This window comes from Pyrgilauda ruficollis, unplaced genomic scaffold (assembly GCF_017590135.1).
Source record: "Pyrgilauda ruficollis isolate IOZ18807 unplaced genomic scaffold, ASM1759013v1 scaffold127, whole genome shotgun sequence".
In the NCBI taxonomy this organism is placed as follows: domain Eukaryota; kingdom Metazoa; phylum Chordata; class Aves; order Passeriformes; family Passeridae; genus Pyrgilauda; species Pyrgilauda ruficollis.
In genome coordinates this window covers 350303-376576 of record NW_024511099.1, presented here as the reverse complement: position 1 = coordinate 376576, position 26274 = coordinate 350303, and the positions used below count along the sequence as shown (strand labels likewise).

General features: G+C 48.3%; 1 protein-coding gene and 1 non-coding gene across 5 annotated transcripts; both read left to right on the top strand.

Moving 5' to 3' along the window:
• The first annotated feature begins 2872 nt into the window (after positions 1-2872).
• Positions 2873-18777, top strand: TPD52L2 (TPD52 like 2). Of its 4 annotated transcripts, none has more exons than XM_041458284.1 (8): positions 2873-3027; positions 3462-3574; positions 4653-4801; positions 5619-5678; positions 7123-7182; positions 11179-11280; positions 16788-16836; positions 17050-18777. In XM_041458284.1, the coding sequence occupies exons 1-8, from the start codon at positions 3009-3011 to the stop codon at positions 17143-17145; spliced, it is 648 nt and encodes a 215-aa protein (XP_041314218.1). In that variant the 5' UTR covers positions 2873-3008; the 3' UTR covers positions 17146-18777. The 4 variants fall into 4 exon arrangements, with proteins under 4 accessions (XP_041314218.1, XP_041314220.1, XP_041314217.1 ...); XM_041458286.1 differs by lacking the exon at positions 17050-18777 and adding an exon at positions 16918-17018 and having other exon boundaries at positions 2892-3027; positions 3435-3574; XM_041458283.1 differs by having other exon boundaries at positions 2899-3027; positions 3435-3574.
• A 2143-nt stretch (positions 18778-20920) lies between these two features.
• Positions 20921-20992, top strand: TRNAE-CUC. The gene has a single exon. It is a non-coding gene; the product is annotated as a tRNA-Glu (tRNA).
• Positions 20993-26274: the final 5282 nt, after the last annotated feature.

Sequence of the window (26274 nt, the reverse complement as noted above, 5' to 3'; positions counted from 1 at the left end):
GCCATTTTTAAATGCTGGTTTTTGCTCTTAAATGTTTGCTTTGCCACCAGTGCCCAGGTAAATGTTAGCCTGTGTGGCTGCGTGTGTGGGTGACCCAAGGAAAGGTCAGGGATATAACCATGAGTGCGGGTTGATTGTGATGGGGTGGATATGGATGGAGAAAGGAAGGAAGGAAGGAAGGAAGGAAGGAAGGAAGGAAGGAAGGAAGGAAGGAAGGATGGATAAAGGGATGGATGGACGGATGGATGGATGGATGGATGGATGGATGGATGGATGGATGGACGGATGGATGGACGGACAGACAAATGGATGGGCAGATGGACACAGGGATGGACAGACAGGCTCCTGTTGCACCCACACTCTGCAGGAGGCCATCCAGCTGTGCTCCCTCCCTGTTGCACCCCAGCTTATGCTGTCCCCGGTGTCAGCCCGAGGGGTGGGCCATGCCTGAGGCCCGGTGGGAACGGGGGCACTGCCATGGGGGGAGGACAAGAGGAGCCAAGGCTGGCCGTGGGCCATCCCCGCCGCCTCTGGGCCGTGATATCTCTGCCGAGCAGACTTAGCCCCACCGGCCGCCCCTCCTGCTCCGGGGATGCTCCATGAGCACCTGGGAATCGCGCCGGGCCAGGGCGATAGGGGCAGTATCAGCCGGCGCAGGCTGGCTCCCTGCTCCCCGCTCCGCCGGGGCGGATGCCACTGGCAGAAGGAGCAGGAGCCGGCCCGCTCCGCTGGGCCCCTTCCAGCCGCGGGGAGGAGCGGCGGGAGAGCAGAGCCCGGCGGCTGTGCACGGGCAGGGAGGGAATCTAGGTCAGGGCTTGCTTTAAAAGGGGGCACGGAGCCCAGAACGCCGCGGCTTCCAGCGAAGCCACGGAGCAGCGGCGCCTGCCCGAGCCCGGCGCAGACACCGGGAGCCGGCAGCTGAGGAATGTCGGTGCTCACCCGGAGCATCCCCATCCCGGGAGCTGCCGAGGACAACCACGGGTGCCGCTCCTCGTGTGCGTGGCCGTTCACGCAATTCCTTGTTTTGTAGCTCAGGTTTGTAGCTCAGGGATGGAAAACAAGTGATGCCCGGGGATATGGGCTTTCCAGAGACACGCGTGCCTGGGCACAGGGAGATGCCACTCACCTCCCAAACGAGAGGGTCAAATGGCCCCCTCCTTCCCCTCCGCCTCCACACGGCTGGAAGGGCGTCAGCGAAGGGAACTCGCCCTATGTCTGACATTTCTGCATTCGCCAGCAAACGGCCAAAAAAAAAAAAAAAAAAGCCCCAACCGAGCAAAAATCCCGGTAGCAGCAAAAAGGGAACCGGGGAGAGGTGGAGGGTGCAGAGCTGTGGCTGCCAGGGTGAACAAACGCCTCCACATTTTGCCCCCCAAGTAACTGCCCAGCCCTGGCAGAGCCCCAGCAGACCCGAAAAAACAAAAGGGAATTTATTTTTCCCCTCTCCCCAAATTTAGGATTGCTCTGCACTTCCCAACACCTTTCAAGGTCTTGGGATTGGGAGATGATTAAGTTGGCACCATGATGCCTTTAATTAAAAGCCAGCGCCTGAGGTTGGAGGGAAATCAGCTGCTAGAGCAGGGGATTTTTGGAGGGCAATCCCGTGAGGCACAGCCCGATCCCTGGCTGTGCAGGGAGGCTGGACTTGGCAGTGGGCTTTGTGCCTGGCAGAGCTGGCAGAGGCCACGGCAGTCCCTGTGAGCCGCAGCCCCTCCTGCCGCAGCCACCTCTCAGGGCCAGATTTTCAGGAACTCGGGCTCCGGTGAGCTTGGAAAAATCCAGATTTTTCTCATGGGCTCAGCATTTGGCCACTCCCTGGGTTTCCACTGAGCTCAGCTTCGAAATGAGGTGTGCACCAAGGCTCCACACTTCACAATAACCCCTCAAAAACTCCCACAATAAAAAGTTAAGCTACTCAAGTGCTCCCTGCCCTTCCGAGGCCAAGCAGGCTGGTGGGTGTCATGTGCTGTGCTCCAGGAAGGGCATTTCCAGGAGCTCTGGTGGGTGCTAACCCTCCGCTCGGGTGGCCAAGGTGCTGATGGAAAGGGCTCTGACAAATTCCATTTCCCCATCTATATTCACTTCCCTTTTCATGCCTCATCCTGGGGAACCCGAAGAGACAGGGGAAAAAGCTCTGAAAATGAAACGAGGCCCCAACCCAGTGGGATTTTCAAGGAAGGGATTGCAAAATAGTTGGGAGCGGAGCAGCCCAGGGTTTCCCTGAGCCCTGAGGCAGGTCTCGGACCCAGGGCGGACTGCAGGCTGTGCTGCCGGCGGGTTTGGGTCCCATCCCTCCAAAGGGAACAGCAGATTGTCACCAGAGCCGGCTCTGCCGCGGCAGGCACGGGCCAGACCCCCCCTCCTGCCACTGCTTCCCCTTTGATGCCACTGCAGGTGGCACCGCAGAATCCGGTTTTTGAGGCACATTTGGAGCGGGCAGCGGCCTGATCCCTGCAGCTGCACACCGGGACCGGGCAGCCGGGGCGGGCTGGGGGTACCGGGGCGGGCTGGGGGTACCGCAGCCACCGCCGGACCTACCGGGAGCCCCAAGCCCCGAAGGAGCGGCGAGGGGACAGCAGGGCAGCTCGTCACCGTGCTGAATGATCGGCGCCAATTAACGAGCGCGGTGGGAGGCGGGGCACCGGAGCTCGGGGACCGTACAGAGCAGGGCAGGGAATTCTCCGCTGCCCCATGGCTGCGGTGCCCGTGCCGGTGCCGCCCGGTGTGTCGGGCCGTGCCCGCTGTCCCGGTACCCCGTGCCGGTGCTGCCCCCTGCCCTCCGGCCGCGCTCACGGCACCGCCCGGCCCCGCCCGGCCGCGCTGCCCCCTCCATGACGTCACCCCGGTGTCCGGTGCAGGGGGGCAGTGACACGCGTGTCACCGTCACCGTGGCGACGCGGCGGTGACGCGCTGTGCCCGCGACCCTCCCCGGAACGGGCGGGCGGCGCGCGCTGAGCGCGTCACCGGGGGAGGCGGCGGCGGCGGCTGGACGGGCCCGGGGCGCCGCCATGGAGAGCGCGAGCCAGGGTACGGCCCGGGGGCTGCTCCGGGCCTGGGGCGCCTGGTGGCGGGCACGGGGGGAGCCCGGGGACGGCGGTGCGGGAGCTGCCGCTGCCGCGATGGGGGACGCGGCCCCGGGGATGGGGAGCGACCCCGGGGATGGGGAGCGGCCCCGGGGATGGGGAGCGGCCGGGGGTCTCTCCTTGGCTCCGCTTCCCTCGCCGCGCCCGTCCCCACGCTCGGAGCCGGGCACAGCGGCTGTGAGGCCGCGGAATGCCCGGCGCTGCTGCCCGTTCCGATGGACGCCGGTGGAGGAAGCTCCGGCGGAGGTTTCTGTTCCCGTCCCCTCGCCGCAGCTCCGCCGCCCCGCGCCCCGCTTTGCATAACGCCTGCCGCTTGCTTATTCCGTGCCCTCTGCTCCTTGTCTGCGACAGATATCAACCTTAACTCTCCCAACAAAGGTCTGCTGGCGGATGCCATGACAGATGTTCCCGTGGATAACGCGGCCCGGGGCGCTGCGCCCGAGGGATTGACTCTGGCCGAGGAGGAGGAGCTGAGAGCCGAGCTCGCCAAGGTACGGGGGGCTCGCTTGTGCCCGGCTGTGTGCTGCTGGGAAGGAGCAAACAGCAGACACAGCGGCAGGGCTGGGTGTTTTGTTGTTGGGGTTTGCTTTTTGTTTTTGGTCTTTAATTTTGCAGTGTTACCTTCGGGTCTCTGAGGTAATTGTTAAAATGCACAAAGCTGGCAGGTACTTCAAACGCTGCGGTGTGTTGTTTGCTCTTTCCCAGAACAGCCTAATTTAGAGCTCTAAGGAAATAAGTGGCTTTTGATGCCGTGAGCTCAATGTAGGATTTTATCAGGCAAATACTAGGCAAAAGAAATAAATTTTTTCTTAGGAAACTGGAACATTGGAGCACTTAATGAGGTTTTCTTCCTACTTTTTTCTCTTAAATATTTATTACAGTTTACAGGCAATTATTTTTGGTACCTATACACTCTCAAAGAGCTGAGGGTTTGCAATGTAACGTCCTAAAGTTTGAGCACCTTTTGGTGTTTAAAGGTCAGGTTATAACTTCTGTCTGAAACGTGGCTGAAGATAATTGCAGCTGTTTTTCTGTGGTCCTTTCCTTCATGTGAGAATCCTGTGGTGATTCTTTGACTTGCAGGTTGTGGCAGGGGAGGACTTTGCTGCTCTGGGTGCTCATGCAGGGCTTGCTGAGCTGCAGCTAAGGTGGAAATGAACCCACTCTGCCTGGAAACAGCTCCAGAGTGCTTTGAAAGTGTTGTCAGAAAGATTTCTGAGGAAAAGCTCTTTGCTTTAAAGACATCAGAGGAAAAGAAGCATGAGATAAAATCTTAGTTAATAAGGTTTGGTGACTGAATGGTGTTTACTGTTGAAATTACAATACAAGGAATGGGTTCTGTGCATCTCAGTGTCACTAAGTCACAGTGACTTGTATGGAGGTGAAGTCTGAGTGGTCTCCCATTCCACCTCAGTCCATGTTGAGTTGAATAATTCATCTGATGTTCTTCCCAACTTTTAAAATTATTGTTAATGAGGTGTCGCTAGTTTTGAGGGAGGTAAAAATCTGTTTTAATTTACAGTTTTTAACTAAACTGTGATTTGAGACAAACCTCTGCCTTTCTCTAAGGTTGAAGAAGAAATTGGTACTCTCAGACAAGTTCTGGCTGCCAAAGAGAGGCACTGTGGAGAGCTGAAGAGGAAGCTGGGTCTGACTCCCTTGGATGGGCTGAAGCAAAACCTGTCCAAAAGCTGGCACGATGTCCAGGTCTCCAACGCGTAAGTGCTGCTTGTGACACCCGTGTTTAACCAGGGCTCTGTGTGACTTTCCCAGCAGGGTATTCCAGAGCTCTCTTCAGTGGCTGGAGGGTTCTCTTCTGATGGAGTAAAAGACACCTTAAAAAATCCTTTCTGTTTCTGCATAAGCTGGATTTGCATATCTGGGATCGGGATAAATTGTTGCTGGCTGCTCTTTGCCATGGTCTTAAAAGTCTGGATCACATTTACTGGTTCAGTTTGCCCGTTTCTACCCCTTCTTTGAAGCTGCTGCCTTGTTCTGAGCTCAGGCTCAAAGAGAAGTGCAAGCAGTTTCACAGCTTGTGCCAGTTCAGAAGCATTCCCTAGGTTGTATAGCCTGGATTAAAAGCCTACACTTCCTAGGAAAAAAAATCTGTGATATTGGTGTGCTTCACCAGAGTCATCTTGTCCTAAATATATGAAGTGAGACTGTTCCTGAGCAGGCATGAAGGGTATGGTCCCTGCTGTGCTTGACAGTGCCAAAAGGAGGGTTTCTGAGGTAAGTTTGTCCTTGCACTGGGTGTCAGGAACTCTGGGTGCCCATGGACATCATTCAGGCTAAAAAGTCTCCTGTAACTTAACTGGGGTTTGGAGTTAATGACAGTGATACTGCAGAGCAGATTGTTGAGCTGTTCATTGTTGATTGTTGAGCCCTTGTTGTTTATTCTTTCCCTTTTTCCTCGCCTTCCCTCCTCTATCCCTGCCCTGTTTCTGTTATTCCTTTGTCACTGGAATCTGTGTCATTGTCTTCTAAAAAATGAATATTAAAGTTATATTCATTAACACTTTCTGTTTCTAGTTATGTGAAAACATCTGAGAAACTTGGAGAGTGGAATGACAAAGTGACACAGTCTGACTTGTGAGTGCCTCGGGCTCCTCAGCATCACCTCCCTGTTCCTTGCTGCCTTCCCTGATTTGTGCTGCTCCTTGCTCTCCCAGGCATCAGGGCTTGCTTGGGGGCTGGAGGCAGGGTGAAGCAGCATTGTTACTTCCAGCATGCCTGGCTTCCAGCTAGAAACATCCCTCAGTTGCAGAGGAGATGAGTAAATGTTACTGCCATCATCTCTGTCATGGTCTTGCTATTGCAGAAGAAAAATTCCAATCAGTTACCAGACCACATTTTGTATGGGAAAAAAAAGGAGGGGACAAAAAAATTAACCCCAAGTTCCCTTCAGCTGGTAATTAGTAGGTTAGTCTGTTGTTTCAGGTGTCTTATTAGTGAACTCTGCCTTTATTGTGAAACTGTTTCTCTTCTCATCATGAATGTGGTAGGAATATGACTGCTGCCTTTCTGTATGGCCACCTGGGAGAGAAGTGGCTGGAGGTGCTTCCCCATAGCTGGAATTAGGGGCTGTGCAACTGCCAGTGTGTTCATGAGCTTCTCAATCTGCTGCATTTTCCCAGTGTCAGCACTAGAAATCCATTAATTTTAATCTTTGCTGTGTATTCAAGCAGGTGACAAATGCAGACAAAGAGCATCTGGCTACTTTTGCTTCTGGAATAAATTCTTTAATTATATTAGAGCTCCACTGGTATTAGACACGAATCATTGATTCCTGCTGCATAACTGGACCTAAGGAGCCCTTGAGTGCTTTCTGTGCTGAAGTTTCTCTCCCTTTGTCTTGTGTTGAAGGAGATTATTTAGCTAAGAGGAAAACGTGACTTGGGAGCATCACATCATTAGGCACTGATCTAACTGGGGCAAGTGAATTCTGGTTGATAAGTCCCCTCCTTTGAGCACCTCTGTGTTCTGTCTGGGGTGGGAGCAGCCACCTCCTGTAGTGTGTGTGTTCTGTACCTCCAGAGTTAGTTGTAGCAACCCTTAAGGTACTGTTCTTGTACAGAGAAACATGATTTTTAAACATCAGAAAAACAAAAGTTTAAGTTTGTCTGGTTCCTGCTGTATTGGTAAAATACATCTTTGGGTGTGGCAGTTTGATTTTTTTTGTCCTTAAGATCAGTTCACTGCTCTGTGCTTTTAATACAGACCAGCAACAGAACACGTAGGAAGAGAGCAGAAGATGCAAAGTTTTTCATTTCCTGACACCTTTTAATCTGCAGGCTTTGTTTCTTTGTGCTCAGTGTTTGAACATGCTTAAACAAAAGAAACTGGGGCTTAGGTGTCTCCCTGCCTCTCAAACAGTTCTTTTCCTTCTGGCTGTACCAGAGAGGCTGAAGCTGTTGTCAGAGAAATAAAGCCTCTGATACTGTACATGTAAAGAGTCACTAATAATGTGGAAAGTGTCAGAAGAAGAATCTGTAGTGAATCTTGGAGCTGTCTCTAACCTCAGTTGTGTTTGTAGATATCTTTCAGCCAGCAGCACACTGGAGGACTGGAATGAAAAATTAACTCAATCAGAAGCGTGAGTGTCTTAACCTTCAGCCTTAACAAACGCTTTCCTCTGCCAGTCTGCTGCCACTAACTGTGCTGTGCCTCTGCTCCCAGTCCTCTGCTTTCACCAAATCTACCTGGACATTTATCTTTCCTAGCTTCTAACTTTTTTAACCCAATAAATGCCTCTGCTGGGAGAGGGAGCTTTTCCTCAGGTGAGTATCCAAGTGATACTCTAGAAATGCCTGCCAGGTCTCAGGAACTGGCTGAAACCCCTGGGTAGCTGAAACCTGTGTGCCACACGTTACACCTTCAGCTGAGAAGCTGTGGAATAGCCAGACTGACTTTCTTGTTACCCCAACATGCTCTGCAGGGAGCAGGAGCATCTGGTACCTGATGAGAATAGAGCTGTAGTGTCCAGGACAGCTTCCTGTCATGCTGGGGCCACAGATAGGCTCAAACAGCTTAAACCTCACAGCTGTTCTACTCCAGTTGTTGAATGCAAATCTCTCTTAGATGTGCTCTTACTAAATGCCTGAAATTAAATTCTCATCTGGACTGAATTATGGAGGGATATTGTGGAAGTTGGCCTTTGTCCTTCTCTCTGTGCATTTCCCACAGTATGTAGGGCAATCCCGTACAGTGCTGGAGTGGGGGCAGGTAGGTTTTGTCATTATTTTCTGAGCTGATTTAGACTGGGGAGGTAGGTCTTAGATGTGAGCCAGCTTTTCTTGTTCTCTGCAGTGGGTATAGAATGCAGTCCTTGGAGCTGGCTGGTTATCAGCAGCATGTGTGAATGCATGGTTTTCTTCCTAACACGGGTGAAAGAGGAGCAGAGATAAAGTGTAGGAGTAGCAGAAAGAACTTTGAAGTATGCAGGTCTACTTTCAACTGTGTTTTCTAGATTAAGAAGCTGTAAACTGTCACCATTTCACTTGCCAAGTAGAATGACCTTGGTTTTTGTGCTTGCTGACAGTGGTTGACTCCAGCAGAGTTCAGAGTCCCTCCCTGGGTGTGCCTGCAAGAGCAGAAAACTCCTGGTTGTATCTGTTTCCTTGTACTTCATAAGCACCAGAAATGTGGCGGAAATGTGCTTTTGTGGAGCACTTGGGGCCTGAAGAGCTGTGGCACCTTAGCTTTCCTGCTTGCTTTGGCACTGGACAGTGACAATTGGTGCTGGCAAGGTAGAGACTGAAACAGGGACGTGAGGGGGATTGAAAGATTCCAGCAACATTTCAGAAATTAGTCAGAGTTTCTACTTCTTCAGAGTTTAGTGAGTGCAAAAAGGCGAGTTCAAGTAGTCCAAGGGTGAGGTTTTATTCAGATGTTTTGGGGTTTTTTATGCAAATAAATCATTTTTCCTGTTTCAATGCTGGTCTGCTCTGTGACTAACAAGGCTCTTGAGTGAACTGAGAATGGACCTGACTCCTGACCTTATGGTGCTTTTGCATGCTGTGGAATTTCCTGGTGTTTGCCATTCCTGGCCACAGACTTTCCCTCTGCAAGCAGTACATAAACAGGGAAAAACCCACCCCAGTCTGTTCCTAGATCCAGTTTCACTGTAAGCAGAATGTGAGGTGACTTGCACAGTTTGTGTCTTTAGCCAGACAGCTCCAATGCTGATTGCTGGATGAAAGCAAGTGAGAGGAAGCTGGTGTTAATGGATAAAGGAGGATTTGAGGGTGCAGATTTCACTCCTTCCTGTCAGGGTTTATAGGAGAGGCGTTCAGTGAAATGTTTGAATACCACAGGATGAAGAGCACAGGGTAGAGATCATCTCTGCAGCTTCTGCTGCAGCCAATTGCCTGTGAGTAAAGCGGGGTATTAGCCAGAGCTTATATTTATTACTCCCAGATTTGGATTATTCCTTTGTGCTTTGTGCTGGGGCTAAGGGAAGAAAGTGAGTGCTTGTGAATTTACACCCATGGAAAACCAGGCTGTGGCACTTGCAGGAGAAGAGTTGCAACTTCTAGGTCAGGGCTGGGTGTAGTTAAGTTGCATTAAAGCCTTGTGTAAGCTGATCCCTTGCTGTCACAGCTGCAGCTGCACGTGTGTGTCTGGTGGCAGTTCTGGGTTACAGAGCTGCTCATCTCCCTGTGCTTCCCTGGCTCTGCCTGGCAGCAGTGAGGTGTGTACGTGTGTGTGGGAGCTGTGGATGCAGGACTAGGCTGCCCATCTGATCCAGCTGCTGCTTTTTTGTGCTTCCAAGTTTATATTTAATCCAGATCGTTGCCTTGATCTAGATTGCTTTGCCAGCACAGGCAGTTGTGCTGGAGGAAGGAGAACACTCAGGCAGAAGCAGCAGCACCCAAGCACTTGTTCTTTGGTTATAGTAAAAATTCTGTTGTCAGGTGTGGAAAACACGAGTGAAAAATCTCTGGCCTGCTGAAGCTGGGCATAATTTTGCAATTGGAAGAGTATGAATGGCATGATGGTGTCTTTTGGGGCTGTAAACCCTTCCTCAGTGCTGAGCTCTGAGTGCCAAGCAGACCTGGAGTCAGCAGTGCATATTTTGGTGAGCACGAGGTCTTCGATACTTGTTAGGCAGCTGTAAATCAAATCCCATGACAGGGCTCAGCCAGGGAGGAGCCTGCCTGCTGAAGGCAGGGCTTGAGATCCTCCTCAAACACAGTGGTTGCAATAGAAAGGCAATCCTTGTATGAGATCTAGCAGCCTTGGTGCTGATCAGTCCACTCCTAAATTGTGCTGAGGTGCAGAAAATTGTGCTGTGCAGAGGCAATGTTGAGGCCTTGCTGTTGGGGTATGCTCAGGTTCTTCTGGAGCTCTTGACTTCAAGAAGAATTGGTCTGAAAAATGGAATTATGGGAGGTTATAGGAATTATAGGAGTTACAGGAATTCTCTCTGAGAAGCAGGAAGAAGGAAGGAAAAGCTGATGCAGTTTTGCCCTGTTCTGCCTAAGTCTCGTGTGTATTCGTGATTCAGAAATACTTGGCTGTGGTATTTAAAAAAAAACAAAAAAAAACCAACAAAAAACCCCAACATGTTGTAACTGGAATTGCTCAAATCCAGTTCTGGTGCTGTGGTGCTGTCCATGCACTTCTGCCTGGAGAGAAGGAGATGTGAGTAAGTCATCTGTCACCGTGGTGTTTGTAGCCAGGGGAGCTCAGGCATGAGAGAACATTAGGCTGTTTATAATGCCCTCCTCCTAAATGTCCTCACCAGGCAAAAAAATAATATCAAGCTGAAATATTTGGAATAAGAAAAGTTTAAAATGTTGAACTTGTTTTCCAGCCTGAGTCTTTTCTTTGTAGTTTGAAGAATGACATAAATCTAGATGTTAATCATCAACTGTAGAATAGTTTAGAGAGAATGAATTAATGAAAGTGACACAAAGAATCTTTGTTCCTGAGATTAGTCTCATCTGGAGGAAACAAAGGTTCTCAAGTGTCTCCAGCTCAGGTATAAACTCAAATAATCAGCTGACAAATAAAAGCTTCTTACCTATTGTGGTTAATGGTAACTGATAGGAAACTTCTCTACTAATTTATTTCTAAACTGCTGCTGTAGAGCTAATGCTCATTCCTGCATTTCTTTTCTGTATGCTGATGATGATCTTGCTTCTTGCCTCTTTTCTCCAAAACATAACCCCACAACAAGTGCCATGGCTTCCTCAAGGCTGAAAGGATAGTGTGGAATAGTTCCTAGATTTATTTTCTCCAGAACATGAAAAGATGGTTGCAGAGCAATTAGGGTACAGTGCTGAGGTGTTAGAGCTTCCATGTGGAAAATTGGATTTGCTTTGGTTTTTAGCAAATATTTGTTAGATTTAAGAATATATGATCAATAGTATAAGGTGAGTGTATGGAAAATTAATCCTATACTTACTGCTTTTGTAAAACTTCAAGTATTTAAATATATGCAAATCTGGAAGTGGCTCTTTCAGTGAAGTCAGTGCAGCTCACTAACCCAGCTTCCTTCCTTTAATATGGGGTCCTTTTTCAAAATGGGGGGGGACAATTTTGGATCCAACTTGTTAGTTCAATTTATGATTTTTTTTCCATGTAGTTATAAGAAGACCCAGGAAACCCTTTCCCAGGCAGGACAGAAGACTTCAGCAGCCCTTTCCAATGTAGGTTCTGTTATCAGCAGGAAGCTTGGTGACATGAGGTAAGATTTCTGCTTTGCACTCCAGGGCTTTGATCTTGGTTTCAAACAGGAATGGGACTTTAGACAATAACTAGGCTTTCTTCCATTTTTCTATTTAGTTGGCAGCACGTTGCTGTTGATGGACTGCCACCTTCTGTGTGGCCTGTGCATTGTAGTTTAGGACAGACTGAACTCTTATTAAGCCTGTTCTAAGGCATTTAAGTTTGGTTTGATTTAGGAGAGCTGACCAAACATTTTTAGCAGCTTTTTCCCTTTTACCCTCATGTGGATTCACTGCAGCTTTTATATCATATGTAAAAAGTTAGAATTAAAATTTCCCTTTTCCATTTCTTACTGGATTATGGTGGTGTGTTTTCTCAGTGTAACTGCTTTGGATTAGAGAGGGGTCATCCCTCCTGTGCTCTGTTATGATTAAAAACAAAAAGGGAAAATTCTGCTGCATTCCATGTGGTTTCAAGCCCTGGGTGTTGGCATTCCATGGAGAAGGGCAGCATGTCTTCCAGGCACAGTTATGTCATGTTGGTAGGAAAATATCAATTGATTCAGAAGATTATGACAACATCAAAATTTTTTTCTGTGGTTGGAGTTATCTCCATTCCTTAGTTGGATGACCACTGAAATAATTGCAATTTCAACCTCTTCAAACTGGCTAGAGGGACAGTTCTCCTGGCTGAGGTTCTTGCTCTGTGAGATTCTCAGCTGTACAAAGCCCAAGGTTAGAATTGGTGATTTACCTGCTCCTCAGGTAAACCTAAAGCTAAAGATTAAAGATTCAAGCTAAAGATTTCTACAGAGCTTTAAGCTAAAGATTTCTTCCCCACTGATGATAACATCCATATTTTTCCATGCAGAATCCCTTGACCATGTTTTTCTTGGATTTGAGAGCTAATTCTAGATGTGCAGCCAGTCTAGGTTACTAAGGAAGGATTTTTAGAGCTTGTGTTTACCATGCTATATCAGACCTTAGATTGAATGGGTAGCTATCATTCTTTGTAGGGAATTTCCTCTTCCACTGTGGCTGGGAGTATCCGAGTGGTAAGAACTTGTTGGCCTCTGATCACATAGAACTGATTTATTCTGGTTCTGTCCTCAGTGAGTTAGTTACTGTGTTCCTGGAGGGTGTTTTTTGGTGTTTTCAGAAGCTCACACCTCTGAATTTGGCAGAGGACTAGCTGGCTTCCTGCCCTTTCCAGCATTCAAGTTGTAACTTTTCTTTCCTGGAAACTCCCTAGTCTGATGGAAAAAGAGACTTTCATGTAATCACAGCAGATTACAGATACTGGCACAAGATGTGGTGGGAGCACACATTTTGCCAAACTGATAAATGAACTTGGGGCCTGGTTTCTGCAGTCTGGCTGGGCTATTGCAGCAAAGGAATGGGAACTGTGCTTTTTTTGGGACCACACGGGGAACTCCTGAACTGGGGTTGCCACAGGCAGAAGCTGTTTGGACAGGCTTGGTCCTGCCTGTTGTTTGTGAGCTGGGAGAATGCAGGTCATGCAGCTGCTGAAGTGCTTGTGCCATCCCAGGAGCAGGTGATGGAGGGAGGGATACTGGGGTGCTTTCCTGATGGCAGAGCTGGCCTGGCACAGTCACTGTCACAGCTGGCCCAGGCACGAGCCAGGCCTTTGCAGCAGTGGTTTTTCTCAGCTTCAACATCTGCATTCCTTTTTATAGCTAATACCTTGGGTGAGGTGTTATGAAATACAGGCAGCTTCTGTTTTATCATTTGGGAATCCCTGCCAAAGTTATTTCAGCAGGATTTGTATATGTGGCCCTGCGGGGGAACACAGTAATGATTTTTTTTAAGACTTTTAGTTTTTCTCTGCACATATAAACAGACTTCTATCTCCTGTGCTGCATCCAAGTCTTCCTATTTCTGATACTGAAGAAGGTTTAACTCTGAGCATGAGGTTTTGCAGGAGCTGTCCCACTTTTCACCCTTGCCAGGTGAACTCTGTTGTTCTGACATGTGATCAGAGCTGACGAGGAGTGAAGTCTGTTGTATTGCTGTGATCACTGCTCTGAACCAGTGGGATGATCTCTGTTCCCAGAGAATCTCTCTTACAGGCCTTGTAGCCTACACTGACCTCCTTTACTGTACTCTGTTTTTTATCTTCTTACACTACAAATTCACTTGTAAAGCGAGTTTATTTTCCAGCACTGGAAGTGTTGAGATAACAGAGGGGATTTCCTTGTTTAGTCAGCCTTCACTGGTTGATAAATGCAAGGAAGGCCTGATGAATGGGACAGAGCCTCCAGTACAGCGAGGGTGTGGGTCTAATTCCATTAAAAATGCTTGGACCAAATTGTTTTTAAATACAAGTAACATGTTAAATCTTTAGACTTGCTGTATTCTGGTCAAAATAATTTTGATGTGTGGATTGTAACCTTGGGAAGTTAATGCTGTAACTGTGTGCTTGCTGCATTAATACTCTACTGGATTGCTCTGAGGGGAGGAAATGTACTTAGTGGGTGGGATTTTTTCAAATCTTGGCCTGTTCAGATGTCTCTGTTATCTCCACCTACAGTTAAAAAGTAAATTGGCTTTTAGACATTCTGTTCCTGCATTTTACTGATGCCAGTAAACTGCAAAATTGGAAGTGTTTTCTTTTTGTTGCTTTGTGGGTTTGTGTCCACCTGTCCACTTCATGGTGTCTGATGAAGTCTGCTGCTGCACATAATGCTACAAGCAAATTCATTATGAAATGTTAGCCTGAGCCCAAATGCCTGCAGATCCTGGAATTTAGGTAAACCTTCAATCCTTATGGAAGGAGGAAAAGGGTTACTGCTAGGTTCAGGCCAAGACACGGAACAAGGAACCAGTGCTTGTGGTATTCCATATGGAGCAGCATGGTGCATGGATGTGTTATCTGTGTTGTTCTCCTTTAAGCAAGAGTAAGTAGAAAGTCAATTTATTTCACATGCAAAGACAGCATTTCAAGGCATCTGCCCTGCCAAAAAGAGCTGACATGGATATATGGGGAAATGAAACCACAGAGCCCAACATCTTCACTCTGGCTGTCAGGAAAAGCCCTTGTACTCATTGCCAAGCACTTCACATCCAGCTTGCCATGACTGCTTCCTACTGCAGAAGAATTATATTTAAGTGGAATAAAACACTGCTCTGGCAGGAGAAGCTCCTTTAGAGCATCCTGGTAATTTTCCTAATAGAAGTAGGAAACCTCAGTCTGTTGTTTTAGACTGCTGAGATGCTACTGCATTGCAAAATCCCATCCTAAAAATGGGCAACCAAGTTTCAGGGTAAATGTGATACCTTTAATCTTTTCTTTAATAACCTGAAGTGTGTTTGTTCTCTGAACTGTAACTTTGAGATTTGCAGGCTTGGCAAGATAAAGTGCAGGTATCCATTGCAGGTTGCCCTTACTCAAGTCCTCACCAGAAGTCTGAGCAATGCTGTCTTTGTATGAGGGATCACAGGGGGAAATGGGGGAAGGAGGTATCTCTGCCAATATAGCTGGTGCTTGGTAAAACCTTCAGTTTAGAAAAAAATGCTTAAAAAAATATGTGAAAGCAATAGATGGGGGTAGGTAAAATGTTTTGGTTTTCTGTTGCACATCTACTCCTTCCCCTCCCCAGCTGGGTTCTAAGTCGATGTAGATGTTGTTGTTGCTCTTTGAGAAACAGCTTATCTGGAGTTAATTAAAAGCTTTTTTTTTGGCTTGTTCCTGTGATTTATTTTGAGAGGCTTCCTCCTGGGTAGTTGACTTTGCTGTCCCATGATTCTGTGACCATGTCCCTGTGTTTGGTGTTAGCTCTGTCCAAGTTTCTGACCATGCCTTCCTTTTTCTCTCTGCTGCCCGTGGCCTCTCCCAGGGCTCACTCCATCTCACATTCCCTTAGGTAAGATACCCTTCAAGGCTCTAAAAGAGCATTTGTTTCTGTGCCAGACCCTTGCAGACCTTAAAGGGGAAGCTGGTTATTTAAGCCTTGCCTAAACTTTTGACACAGATTGAGAAATCTACCACAAACCAATGCCCTGGGATTGACTTCTGTATCACAGTTGCAGTTAAATACTGGCTATCCTGTGTCTAGGAAACTAAATTCGGGGCTGCAGCTGTTAAATAAGGGGAGAGAGGGCTGGCTCCTACCACTTGGGCTGCCCACAGCAACCTGTATGTGGACAGTGAGTGTTTCAGACTGGGTTAGGCTGCTTTTGCACAGTGTGGAATTGTTGTTAACTTTTTCCTCCTTGTCCCAAACGCTTCCGAGCAGCGGCTACTCCATCCGCCACTCGATAAGTATGCCAGCCATGAGGTAATGTAGCACATGCTGTGTCTCCTGAGTGGGGCTGGGGGGAGGACAGCTGCCTCCATCACTGCTGGGGGGTTTGTTCTGACTTGGACAACCAGCTCCTTTCTCAAGCAGGTCCCTCTCTGAGCATGGATTAACCACGGCCTGCAGTTTGACTATTTAAAGGGTTTTTTAATATCTCTTAAGGTCATTAGCACCTGTCTTTTCTTGGACTAAGTGCAGTGTTGCACCTGTACCAAAGTCTGGTTGAACTTTCAGCTTTCAGAGGTGCCTGAAGGGCAGGATTACAGTTCTGCCACAATGTAAGGCACAGCCATTTCTACACTGAGGTGAATCCCAAGGGGAACCCTCTGAGCCTTCCCTCACTGTGCCTTAGCTGGTGATCTCCTTGCAGGAGAAATAATTGCCAGGGCTGGACAAACCCACAGAACTCTCTGTGTTCATCCTCTTTCCAGATCAGCAGAAATTGTTTAGTGGCTGCAAACCTAAAGCAATTCCTTGGAACAAAAATAACTGAGATGAGGCGAGTCATCTCCCAGCGCTCCCGCAGCCTGGCCCGGGGGAGCAGCTCTATGAGTAATTGCCTGGTCTGGATGCTCAGTACAGAGCACTCCCTGAAATCCTTTGCCAGCCAAGCAGCTTGTTGGGTTGTCAAACAACTGACCTGGTTTTCTTTGCTAGAAATATGAAATGCTCTGATTAATTTATTAAGCTGTGATTTTGGTGAGCATTTCCTGATGTAAATGATCACCCCTGTAGAAATAAAACTGCTGATAGGTGCAGGTATGTGGCCCTTCCTCTGCCTCCCCATGGGATGTAATACAGGAAAATGAAGCCTTTGTTTTAAACCTTTCTCAGCTTTCCCTTTCCACTATTTAAAACAAAGTGTTTTTAGCTGGAAGCTTTTTAAAGCTAAGAGCTGTTTTCTTCTCTACTTAAATATGCCTTGATTCCCCAGTAAACTAGGACTTGTTTCCCTCAACATTTTAGCTTGAGTAATTGAGTGGACTGTATGTGGTATAAATGTTTTCCTTTAGAGTTTGGATGTGGTGTTCATGCCTAGTGTGCCTGAGAGATTTGTGCCAAAGGCTGTGAGGAGCTGGAAGTGTTCTGGGTGATGGTGTCACTGCAGGAGAATGGCCACAGAGCCCAGTCACACTGTGCCATTTGATATGGTTAAGAGCCAGCTTGTCTTGATTTGTTGTTTTTTTCTCCCCTCTTCTTTCTTCAAGGAATTCTGCAACCTTCAAGTCCTTTGAAGATAGAGTTGGGACCATAAAGGTAACAGTCTGTTTTGTGTTGTAAACACAGAGTGTGAAGCCTTGTGCAGAAACTTTAATTTCTGCAATGTTTTTCTTGTAGACTAGTATTCGGGCAAATGGCCTCTCAGATATGTGAAGTCTTGGCTACAGTAGGTGACCTCGACAAGGGGGAATTGACTTGGTATTCCCAGTGCTGCCTTCTTGGTGTCCTCACTCTCTTCTCTCCTTCCAGTCCCGAGTGGTGGGCAGCAGGGAAAACAGCACTGACGGCCTCCACTCCCCCTCTGGAGCTGGGGACAAGCCTCCACATGACAACGCTCCCTTCTAGGCCTGGATGTGGCTTTGCACAGCTGTGCACAACTGGAAGAGCCCCCTCCCTCCCAAACCTTCACCACAGCAACAACTTGCGAATCCAAGAAGGGGCTGAGAGCCAGTCTGGAGAGATCCATCCTTCATTCATAGACACTGCTGCTGGATCCAAGTCAAATAAAGAGAATGCAAAGTTTTGTACACAAATAATATTTTACACTAAAGTTTGTAGATTAAATGTATCACTGCTGTCCTTTTGGGAGAGCGTGTAAGCTGGAGTTTCCTTAAAGTAGCTCAGAAATGCCACTGCTGTAGATGCAAACAGTTTTCCCTTGTCTTACATGGCTTGGAGCAGACGCATGGCCCTGAGCAGCATGAGGAGGGCAGTAACTGGAGAAGCCAAGTTGCATGGGCACCTTAGCTTCAGCTTCTGGCTCCGTTCTCTGTGTGGGCTACTCTGGGAGCTCCCAGGCTTCTCCTGTTACTGTTTTCTCTGGCTCTCATCGGAGCTGTTGGGTAGTGGGGTAAACAGTTGAGGTTTTTTCTGGGCTCCTAAAAGGTAAACTTCACTTAGCAGCTGCCTCGTTGTTACACTAATGCTCTAGCTTTAACGAAACTAAGAATCTTTATTTTTAAATGCAATGAACTTTAAAGAAATAAAGCATAAAAACAAACAAAAAAAAAAAGCTTTTGCATATTAGGGCAATGCTCCCTTGGACTCTGAAGCTGAACTGCAAGCCTTACATCACTTATGCTTTACTTGTTTATGATTTATTTTCTGTAGAGGAGACTGCAAGGGTTCTAAAGCTGGTTGTTGAGCACTGGAGTTTTGCATCATGCAGTCATAGCAGCATGTTTATAAAGCCAGTCCTTGTGTTAAATTCAGTGGTGCACTCTGTTTCCCGAGTGTATGAAACTTGCTTCTCCCTTCTCAGCTTATCCCTTCATTCTTGGAGGAGGAATTTCTGAAGGCTGGAATATGGATACCATTGGAGGGACTCTGCTCTGCTCTCTGAGGGCTCCTCCAGCTGGTACATCTGGCTGTGACTGGATGGGTTTCTCAGTTGAAAGCCCCAGCTCTAATTTTAGTTTACAAAACTGGCAGAGAGTCATGGAGCTCACCCAGTCCCTCCAGGGGCTGGATGTTTTGCTCTTTTGATGTCCAACTTCATTGCTCAGGAGCTGACAAATTCCAAGTTTTCTCCTAGAGGCCTGAACTTATTCTAGGCAAGGTGCCTCCACGTAGAAATACCTAGAGTGAGCAATTCTGTGCCTTAGAGGCGAAGTGGGACTTACTCAGGTCTTTAAACTTATGTACATATCTGGGTAGTTTTAGTGGTTAATCACCCCGGAGGGACTGAACTGCCTCTGACCCTTTAGAGAAGCAAGTTTTGACACTGATTTGATAAATTTCCATTTCCCCACCCCTGCTCCCCTCCCTCTGCAGACCTGGGGATGTGGGATGAGATGTTAGTGGGCAGATGTACTAGGCCATAGTGGAGTGTAGAGTGTCGTTCACGAGCACTCCTCGTTTGACTGGAACTGTGAGGAACAGAGCCAGTGAAATGAGGACTGCAGGAGCTTGGGTATGGAACTGTTTCTCTTTAAGATAAAGACTGAGGAAATGTGTCAATAAAGAATTCCTTTGGGAGAAAATGGGGTGAATGTCTTTGTCTTGTTCTAACAGCACTGAAATCCTCTCTTGAGTGGTTGTTACGAACTTGTCAGGTAAATACCAACTGCCTGCAGCAGCCTGAGGCAAGAAGCAAGTGAAATATTCCATCCTGTCCCTCGGGCTTATCTGCTGGCTCTGTGGATGCTCTCTCATGAAGGAATGTAGTAAATAATATTTACAGTCTGATGTTTCCTTTCCAAGATGCTGGACACTGTTCCCAAGCTGTTTCCCACCATGGCTGGTGCTGCAGGTGAATTCCAGACTTCCTCATGCCCTTTTCCTGAGCTGAGAGCATTGGGGCTGCAGTCCCAGCAGTAACCTTGGCAGTGGGAGCTGAGGCTGGAGAAATTTCTAATGTGGAAAAGCTGCAGCTGGGGTGCTGGCGTGGCTTGACAGCGTGATACCTCAGGGAATCAGTCACCGCCATGGGAGCTCTGGCAGTCAAACAGCACAGCACAGGGAAGTTGAAGATGGATGGCTGGAGCTGCTGTCTCCAAGTTTAAAAGGGCAGTGCAGAGCAGGCAAATAGCTTGTGGAGAGGCCAGCAGAGATCCTCAGTGTGCTGTTTTCAGAGGAAGGATGCCCAGCTAGGTTTGGGACATCTGCTTGGTGATGAGGGTTTGGTTTTGGTTTTGTGGGGTTTGGGTGTTTGTTTTGAAGGTTGGGGGTATTTTTCCTACATCACTTCATTAGGTAAAACTACATCTCTCCAAGTGGGGCTAAGGACAGACAGGTTGGTGTGAGACTTGATCCTGGAGGAGAGATGCTGCTGGGAGCACCCAGGCTGAGGTGAGGGCAGAGGGCTCCATTCCACAAAGCAGATAAACAGCCGAATCAAAAAGTAACTACAAAAAACAGGAAGGAGCCACTTTTCCCTGCTGTCCCAACCCTCAGCCAAAACCACAGCAAGTGTTTTTTAAGGAATTTGAGATTTATGGTCTGAGAGGGGTTGCACAACCACTCCAGCAGCCTGTGCTCATCCTGGCCGAGCGGGCAGTGTCCAGAGCCAAGCTGCCAGCCTGGGCCCACTTGATGCACCCCCGTGGGTGCTGGGGTGGGCTCAGCATCTCTGCTTGAGTGCAGACTCTGTGCAAGTTCCAAGGTCAGTGCTGGGGAGCCCTGCAAGTGGCTGGTGTTTTGGACAGGGAAAGGTGCAGGAGCTGAGCTGGGGATGGAGCTGGAGCAAGGAGATGGTGTGGGTGTGTGATTCATGGTGATGACTCTGTTGGCAAATAGGATCCATCATCCATTTCTTTAAAACGTGAGTCAGAGGCAGCAGACGGGAAAGGCCATTAGAGCCTCACGGAGAAGCCACACACCAGCAGGACCGTGTTGGAGTGATGGGAGGGAAAACTGGAACCAGTGTTCCTGAGGTCACCACCCCAGCGTCACCTGCTCCAGGATGCACTGGATGGGTGGTAATTGTGTTTTTACCTAACACTGGGAAATAGCCGCGTTTCCCAGGGAACAGCCAGGAATGCCAGGAAACATGAGCAACTGGGAAAAGCAGACTCATGAGCTTAAAAACCTCATTTGTCCTAATTGTAAGCAATCGTTTTTGTTAAAGGGAACCAGCTCTGCACTGGGGACTCCAAGGGCCGGTGTGAGGCTGGGAGGGTGGGGTGGCAGGATGGGATTCTCGGAACAGGCCGGGGGTGAAGGTGCTGCCCGGGCACGCTGGGGTCGGTGTGCGGGCAGTGGCTGAGTGACAGCGCCCTAAAGGCAGCGAACCCTCAGGCCCGCAGCACACGGGTGATGATGTCCTGAGCGTGTTCCGTGCGCTGCTGCAGCCCAAGCCTCCGGCTGCTCCACTGCCCCTGCAGCCGCCGTACCTGTGCCCCCAGCCCCGCAGATCCCGGTGTCACAGCCCCGGATCCAGCGCTCCCGGTGCTACGGTCACCAGCTGCTGTGGCGAGCTGCAGGCCCCGGCCTCACTGAGCCTTGTGCCGCAGCCGCCAACCCCACTGCAGATCCCGGTCTCCGTGCCACAGCCAGCGGCTCCCGTGATGGATGGCAGCCCCCGCCCCCCGTACCGCAGTCCCGGTCCCACGGTGTCACCGTCCCCGGCTGGCCGCAGAGCAGTACGTGAAATATCACGAGCGAAAACCCCGAGTATCGCTCCCTGGTGGTCTAGTGGTTAGGATTCGGCGCTCTCACCGCCGCGGCCCGGGTTCGATTCCCGGTCAGGGAAGCTTCACTTTTTGCCGCGCTCTGTCCCGCTTTTCCCCCCCTCCTTCCTTTCCCGCCTCCTCCGTTCCCATCGGGATCTCCCCCGCGCGCTCCCGGCGCTGCGGCCGCGTGCCCGCCCGCGCGCACGCGGCGGGGGCGATGCGTGTCGGCGACGCGCATGCGCAGTGCTCCGGCGCCGCCCCCTCCCGTGGCCGGGTCCCGGTCGGTGTCTGGCGGCGGCGGCACCGGCGCTGAGGACGGAGCGCGCGCGCCGCCGCGACCGGGCCCCGCGCGAGCCCCACCCCCCCCCGGAGCAGGGGGGAAGAACCCCGAACAAAAGGCCTGGGAAGGTGAATTCCAAATGAAAGTCATCCCTGTGTGTGGGAGCCGTGAATCACTCCGGCTCGCTCCAGAAGCCGGGGTGATTTCCCCTTCCCTTTCCTTACGTTATCCTGCTTAATTTTTATCGAAATAATTAGTAGCCTCTCGGCTGATGAGGTGCTTAATGAATGACGTACCAGCGGCGGGAAGCAAATCCAGCCTTTCTAACGTGAAACTTGCAAAGGCAGCATATTTCTGTTTATTCGTGCAGTGTCTTCTGGCTCTCAAATTAAGAATTCCAGTCAGGTAATTGTGAGATACGGAACGCAACTGGACCGAACGGAGACAGCGGATTCCCTGCTAGCGCCTCGCTCCTGCTTTTGTGCTGTATCAATACCTGCCTGTTCCACACCAGTGACACAAAGCCTTGAGTTTATTAGTGGAATGTGGGCACTGATGGAGCTGATGCTCCCTGGAGAGCAAGGTGAAGGCCATCCTGTCTGACATAAGAGGGAAAGCCAAAGGGTTTTATCTTTTCTAGGTTTGTTTTTATTGGGGTGTTAATTTTTGTGCATTGTGAGACGTTGCTCTTGAGCTGTCTGTGCTGCTGTAAGGCTTAAAAAAAAAAAAAAAAAAAAGAAAAGGGCATAAATTTGGTACATCATCTCAGACCGGTGTGAAATAATCTAATTCTCCTTGCTGATGTTTGCCTAGTGCCAGCTTATCATCAGGAAAGGGAAATGCTGTGTGTGTGCTTAAATACTGTGTTAGTTTGCTGCTTTTGAAGCAAAAACTTGCAGGCCGCAGTCGCCCAGTGGCTGAGCAGTGGTGGTTCACCCATTTCTCTGGGTAAATTAAGCTCTCCAAAGTATGCAGAGCTGCAAGGATTTCCTTTGGAAATGCGTCAGGATTGGACCTATTTAAATTCTTGAATTGTAGCAGCCTCCTTGAAGTGGAATTTATTCTTTTGACTGCAGTTTCATTAGAGGCGTTTTCAGCTTCTCAGGCATCTGTTGGTTTCAGGTTGCCTAGGATCAGTGTTTGCATTTTTGTGTGCTTTTGGTAGAATATGATAGAATCCTAATCTGACTAAGGGATCCTGAGAAATAGATGCCAAATTAATTTGCTTTAATGAATTAGCTCTAATAAATCAAGTATGCTATGCCCTGGGAGGGAGACAAGAAGGGAAACAGAAGCTGGAGTGGAAGAGAAATTGACATTAATATATAGAGTGTAAGATGAAAAGAAGTTTATTTTTATTGAGCAGCTTCCTGTGGTTTTCTCGCCATGCTCTAAGGGCTTTGGAGAAATTCGTCATGTTGCTGGCAGTGCAGAGTCTGCTTTGTGGAGAACTGAGCTTTGGAGATGGGATTTTCAGCCAAACAGCTTTTTGTAAGCATAAATAAATACTTCTCTCTCTCCCTCATTTATTTTGTCTTGGGGATTGTCCGCAGCGTTTAGGTGAAAGGGGAGATGCTGCAGCATGGTTATGTTCCTCCTGAATTTTGGATGTGTTGCATTGATGAATTGCAGGCTGGAGGCTCAAGTGGAAGATTCCCCTCCTTCCCAGAGTAGCTTTGTGCTATATTTAAGCATCTTTTTTCAGTGAGTGCCTGAAAAAAGTAAAGTTTCGTAGCATGTTTTTTCTCCTGGTGTAGACCATAGTTCGTGTTGATTATTCCCAGGAAGTATAAACACTGTTTCAGTCTTTCCCAGTGCCCAGGGACCCAGCTCCTGCTCTGTTGGTAGCCTGTCCCAGTTTGCAGTGGGTTGTAGGCAGTTGATTTGGTTTGTGGCTGAGGTGGCACCATCACTGACCTGGCTGCAGCAGGGAAGTTGCCCAGGGTGATTGGAGCCTGCCAGAGGCTTGTTTTGCAAATGATGGGAAGAGGGCTTGGAATGCAGCTGGGATATGGACAAGCTTCTCACGCCGTGTGAAGGCATCCATGGAGTCAGTGGGGGACGTTGGATCCTCATACTTTGGAAAACATGGAGCAGTACCAGAGTATGACTTAAGAACTTTCGTGCTGGAGGGAGTCCAGAGGAGGGCATGAAGATGCTCCCAGGGCTGGAGCAGCTCTGCTATGGAGAGAATTGAGGTTGTACAGCCTGGGGAAGAGAAGGCTCCAGGGACACCTTAGACCCCTTCCAGCACCAAAGTGACTCCAGCCCCTGGAGTGACAGCACAAGGGGGAATGGCTTCACTGGTGGAGGACAGGGTTAGATTGGATACTTGGGGAGAATTCTTCCCTGTGAGGATGGTGAGGCCCTGGCACAGGTTGCCCAGAGAAGCTGTGGCTGCTCCATCCCTGAAGTGTTCAAGGCCAGACTGGATTGGAGCAGCCTGCTCTTGTGGAAGGTGTCCTGGCCCATGGCAGGAGAGTGGAACTAAATGATCTGCAAGGTCCCTTCCAAACCAAAGCAGTCTGGAGTTCCATGAGCCCAACAGCGCAAGCATTGATGTTGAGATCCCTTGGCCTCACAGGTTCTGTGTTTGGCAGGTGGTGGTTGTCAGCACTGATGCTGTTATTCAGTGTAGTTCCTGTCATGGTGAGCTTCAAGAAGGATTTTTGTCTGTGTTGAACAGTGTGACAGGGAGTATGAATGGGAACCTAACTGGATTACTTAAGAAATCGTGTTTTAGGTTAAATATAAAAGCTGCTGTTCTGACTCTGTTTTTTGAATTTATGAACTCAGTTGCCAGAATATCCTCCCTGGAAAAGCAGGCACAACTGAAGGCTGGAAGGGCCTTCAGCAAATCCTGTCTATCCACTGAACAACTTCACTTAGAACAACAGTGCTGTAACTACCTCTGATATTTGCCATTTTTCCCTCTTTTATCAGTTTGCCAGTTTGTAGTATTTTTGTCAGTATTGTTAATGTTAATAACCAGATCAAATATTTTTCAGTATGTCTGGAAATGGGTTGCCAGAACTTTTCTGCAGAGCTTATACCCAGACTGAGCACTCCAGTACCTCCCGGAGCATGCAAACTGGCATCTGCTGGCAACTTCACTGCTCTCCTCTCAAACCACAAACAGGGATTAATTTAAGGTAGTTTTACTACATTAACTGATTTCCCTCACAGTTTGCACTCTAGCTGTGTTAGTCTCTTTGGCTTTGCCTCTGCCTGGTAAGATGAGGCTCTTCTGTTGCTCTCCACTGGCCTGAGGAGAAGGATGTTTTCCAGGAGAAGGAGTGTGCGGCTTGGCGGTCGCTGGGGTTCTCTGAGGTGACCCCACCTTCTCAGCAGATGGCACAGAGTCCTGCAGAGCCTGTCCCCTGTCTCAGGTGTGCCCACCTGGGCCTTGGGGCACCTGGCTCATGGCAGAATCCAGAGGGAGGGATGAAGAACATCACCAGTGCCCAGGACCAACGTGAAGGATTGCACTGTTTCTTTCCACCTGAAGAAGTTGTTTTCCAGGTGCTCTGATAATTGAAGTAGTTTGAATTAAGCTGTTCTGGTGCTCTGTGGTGATGGTGGTTGGTTAACCAATGGCTGCTTTCAGTCTTGAAAGAAAGGAGTTTGGATGTTGTGATATCTTAGGATTTCCTTAGAGGCTCAGTTGAAATATTGTCTTAATCAATAAAAACATACAAAGCACAGTGCTTGGAAAGTGCATGTTTTACCTTCAGAGGCACTTTGCTTCCTATTTCAGGCCATGCAAACTGATACAAAGACCTGTGTTCCAGAAGGTGCACCTAGATTGCTTAAATGTTTTTAATAAAGTGATGGTAGCCAATAAAAAGGCTTGCCATTTTTTTCTGCATAGAATAGTTAATTCTAATTAGTGGCATTGTGGGGTTTTAATGCATTGTTGATACATTGTTTTTTTAATTGGGAGAACACAATTAATATTGTTTTATCATATGTTAAAATTTCTTATGTTGTGGCAACTGCTTCTAAGTCCTCTTACCTTGTATCTGCATTGCACTGAAATGTGCCTTTTTAAAGCCTTTTTCTGCCTCTTTCATTAATGGTGAAGTGTTTTCAGTGCCTGTGTGTTGTAGGGCCAAATTCAGTAAAATTTAAGTGCCTTTTTCCTCTGGGTGCAAGTTTCTCATCTTCTTGTGCAAGTATTGAAAGGAGAAAATTGAAGGTTTGTGGTGCACAGGGGTGCAAACAGAATGAGTCCTCTGGGCCTGAGTTAAATTAGCAGCTGCCATCTCCTCTTTCATAATCTGCTCAAGGGTTTTGTAAATGAGAATAGAGTTTCTCAATGAAAGATTGGGGCTCTTTATTTGTTTGGGTTTTTATTTTTTAATATACTTCAATGCAATCATCTAAACTTTGTTGGGCAAATGGTTGAAGAAACAAAAAACCCTGCAGCATTTGGTTACCTGTTACCAAAGCATCACTAAGGAACCTTTCTTTCTGTTTTGTGACATAAGTCTGCATTCATTAATTGGTATTTTTGTGGTGATGGCTTCTGACCAGTGAATGATGCAAGTAAACAGTTCAGTGGATCTGGTTGCAGTGACAGCCAGTATCTAAGACCAGTGGCAGAAAAGCACAAACCAGGGATTCAGCAGCACCCCTCATTTCCCCCTCCTGCCTTTGGGGCTTCCGCTTCCCTCTGAGAATATTTATTTATATAACTGAGCACTTAAACACCAACCTGCTTCTGCTTTGGTCACAGGGAACTTCACAATCCTTCCTTGCTTTCATCTGGGTCTTACTAAAGTTGTGTTCGGTGTCAGGAATTCTGGAACCTTTGCGACTTTTAAGGAACAATCGGTAGGAAAAGTGAATGTACAGATTGCTCACGTTTTGCAGTGGGGACAGGAGAAACCCAGAGTTCTCTGATGTCATTACATTGGCCTATTATGCACTTTCAAAAAGCAGAAACTCAGAGGTCTTTTTTTTTTTTGCATTTCCCCTTTTATGTCTTTAATTTTTTGGCTGTACTTCAAATGAAAATATTCTTTTCCATTCCATCTGCCATTACTTATTTTATATCTTGGCAGGTTTTTCTGTTGCTGT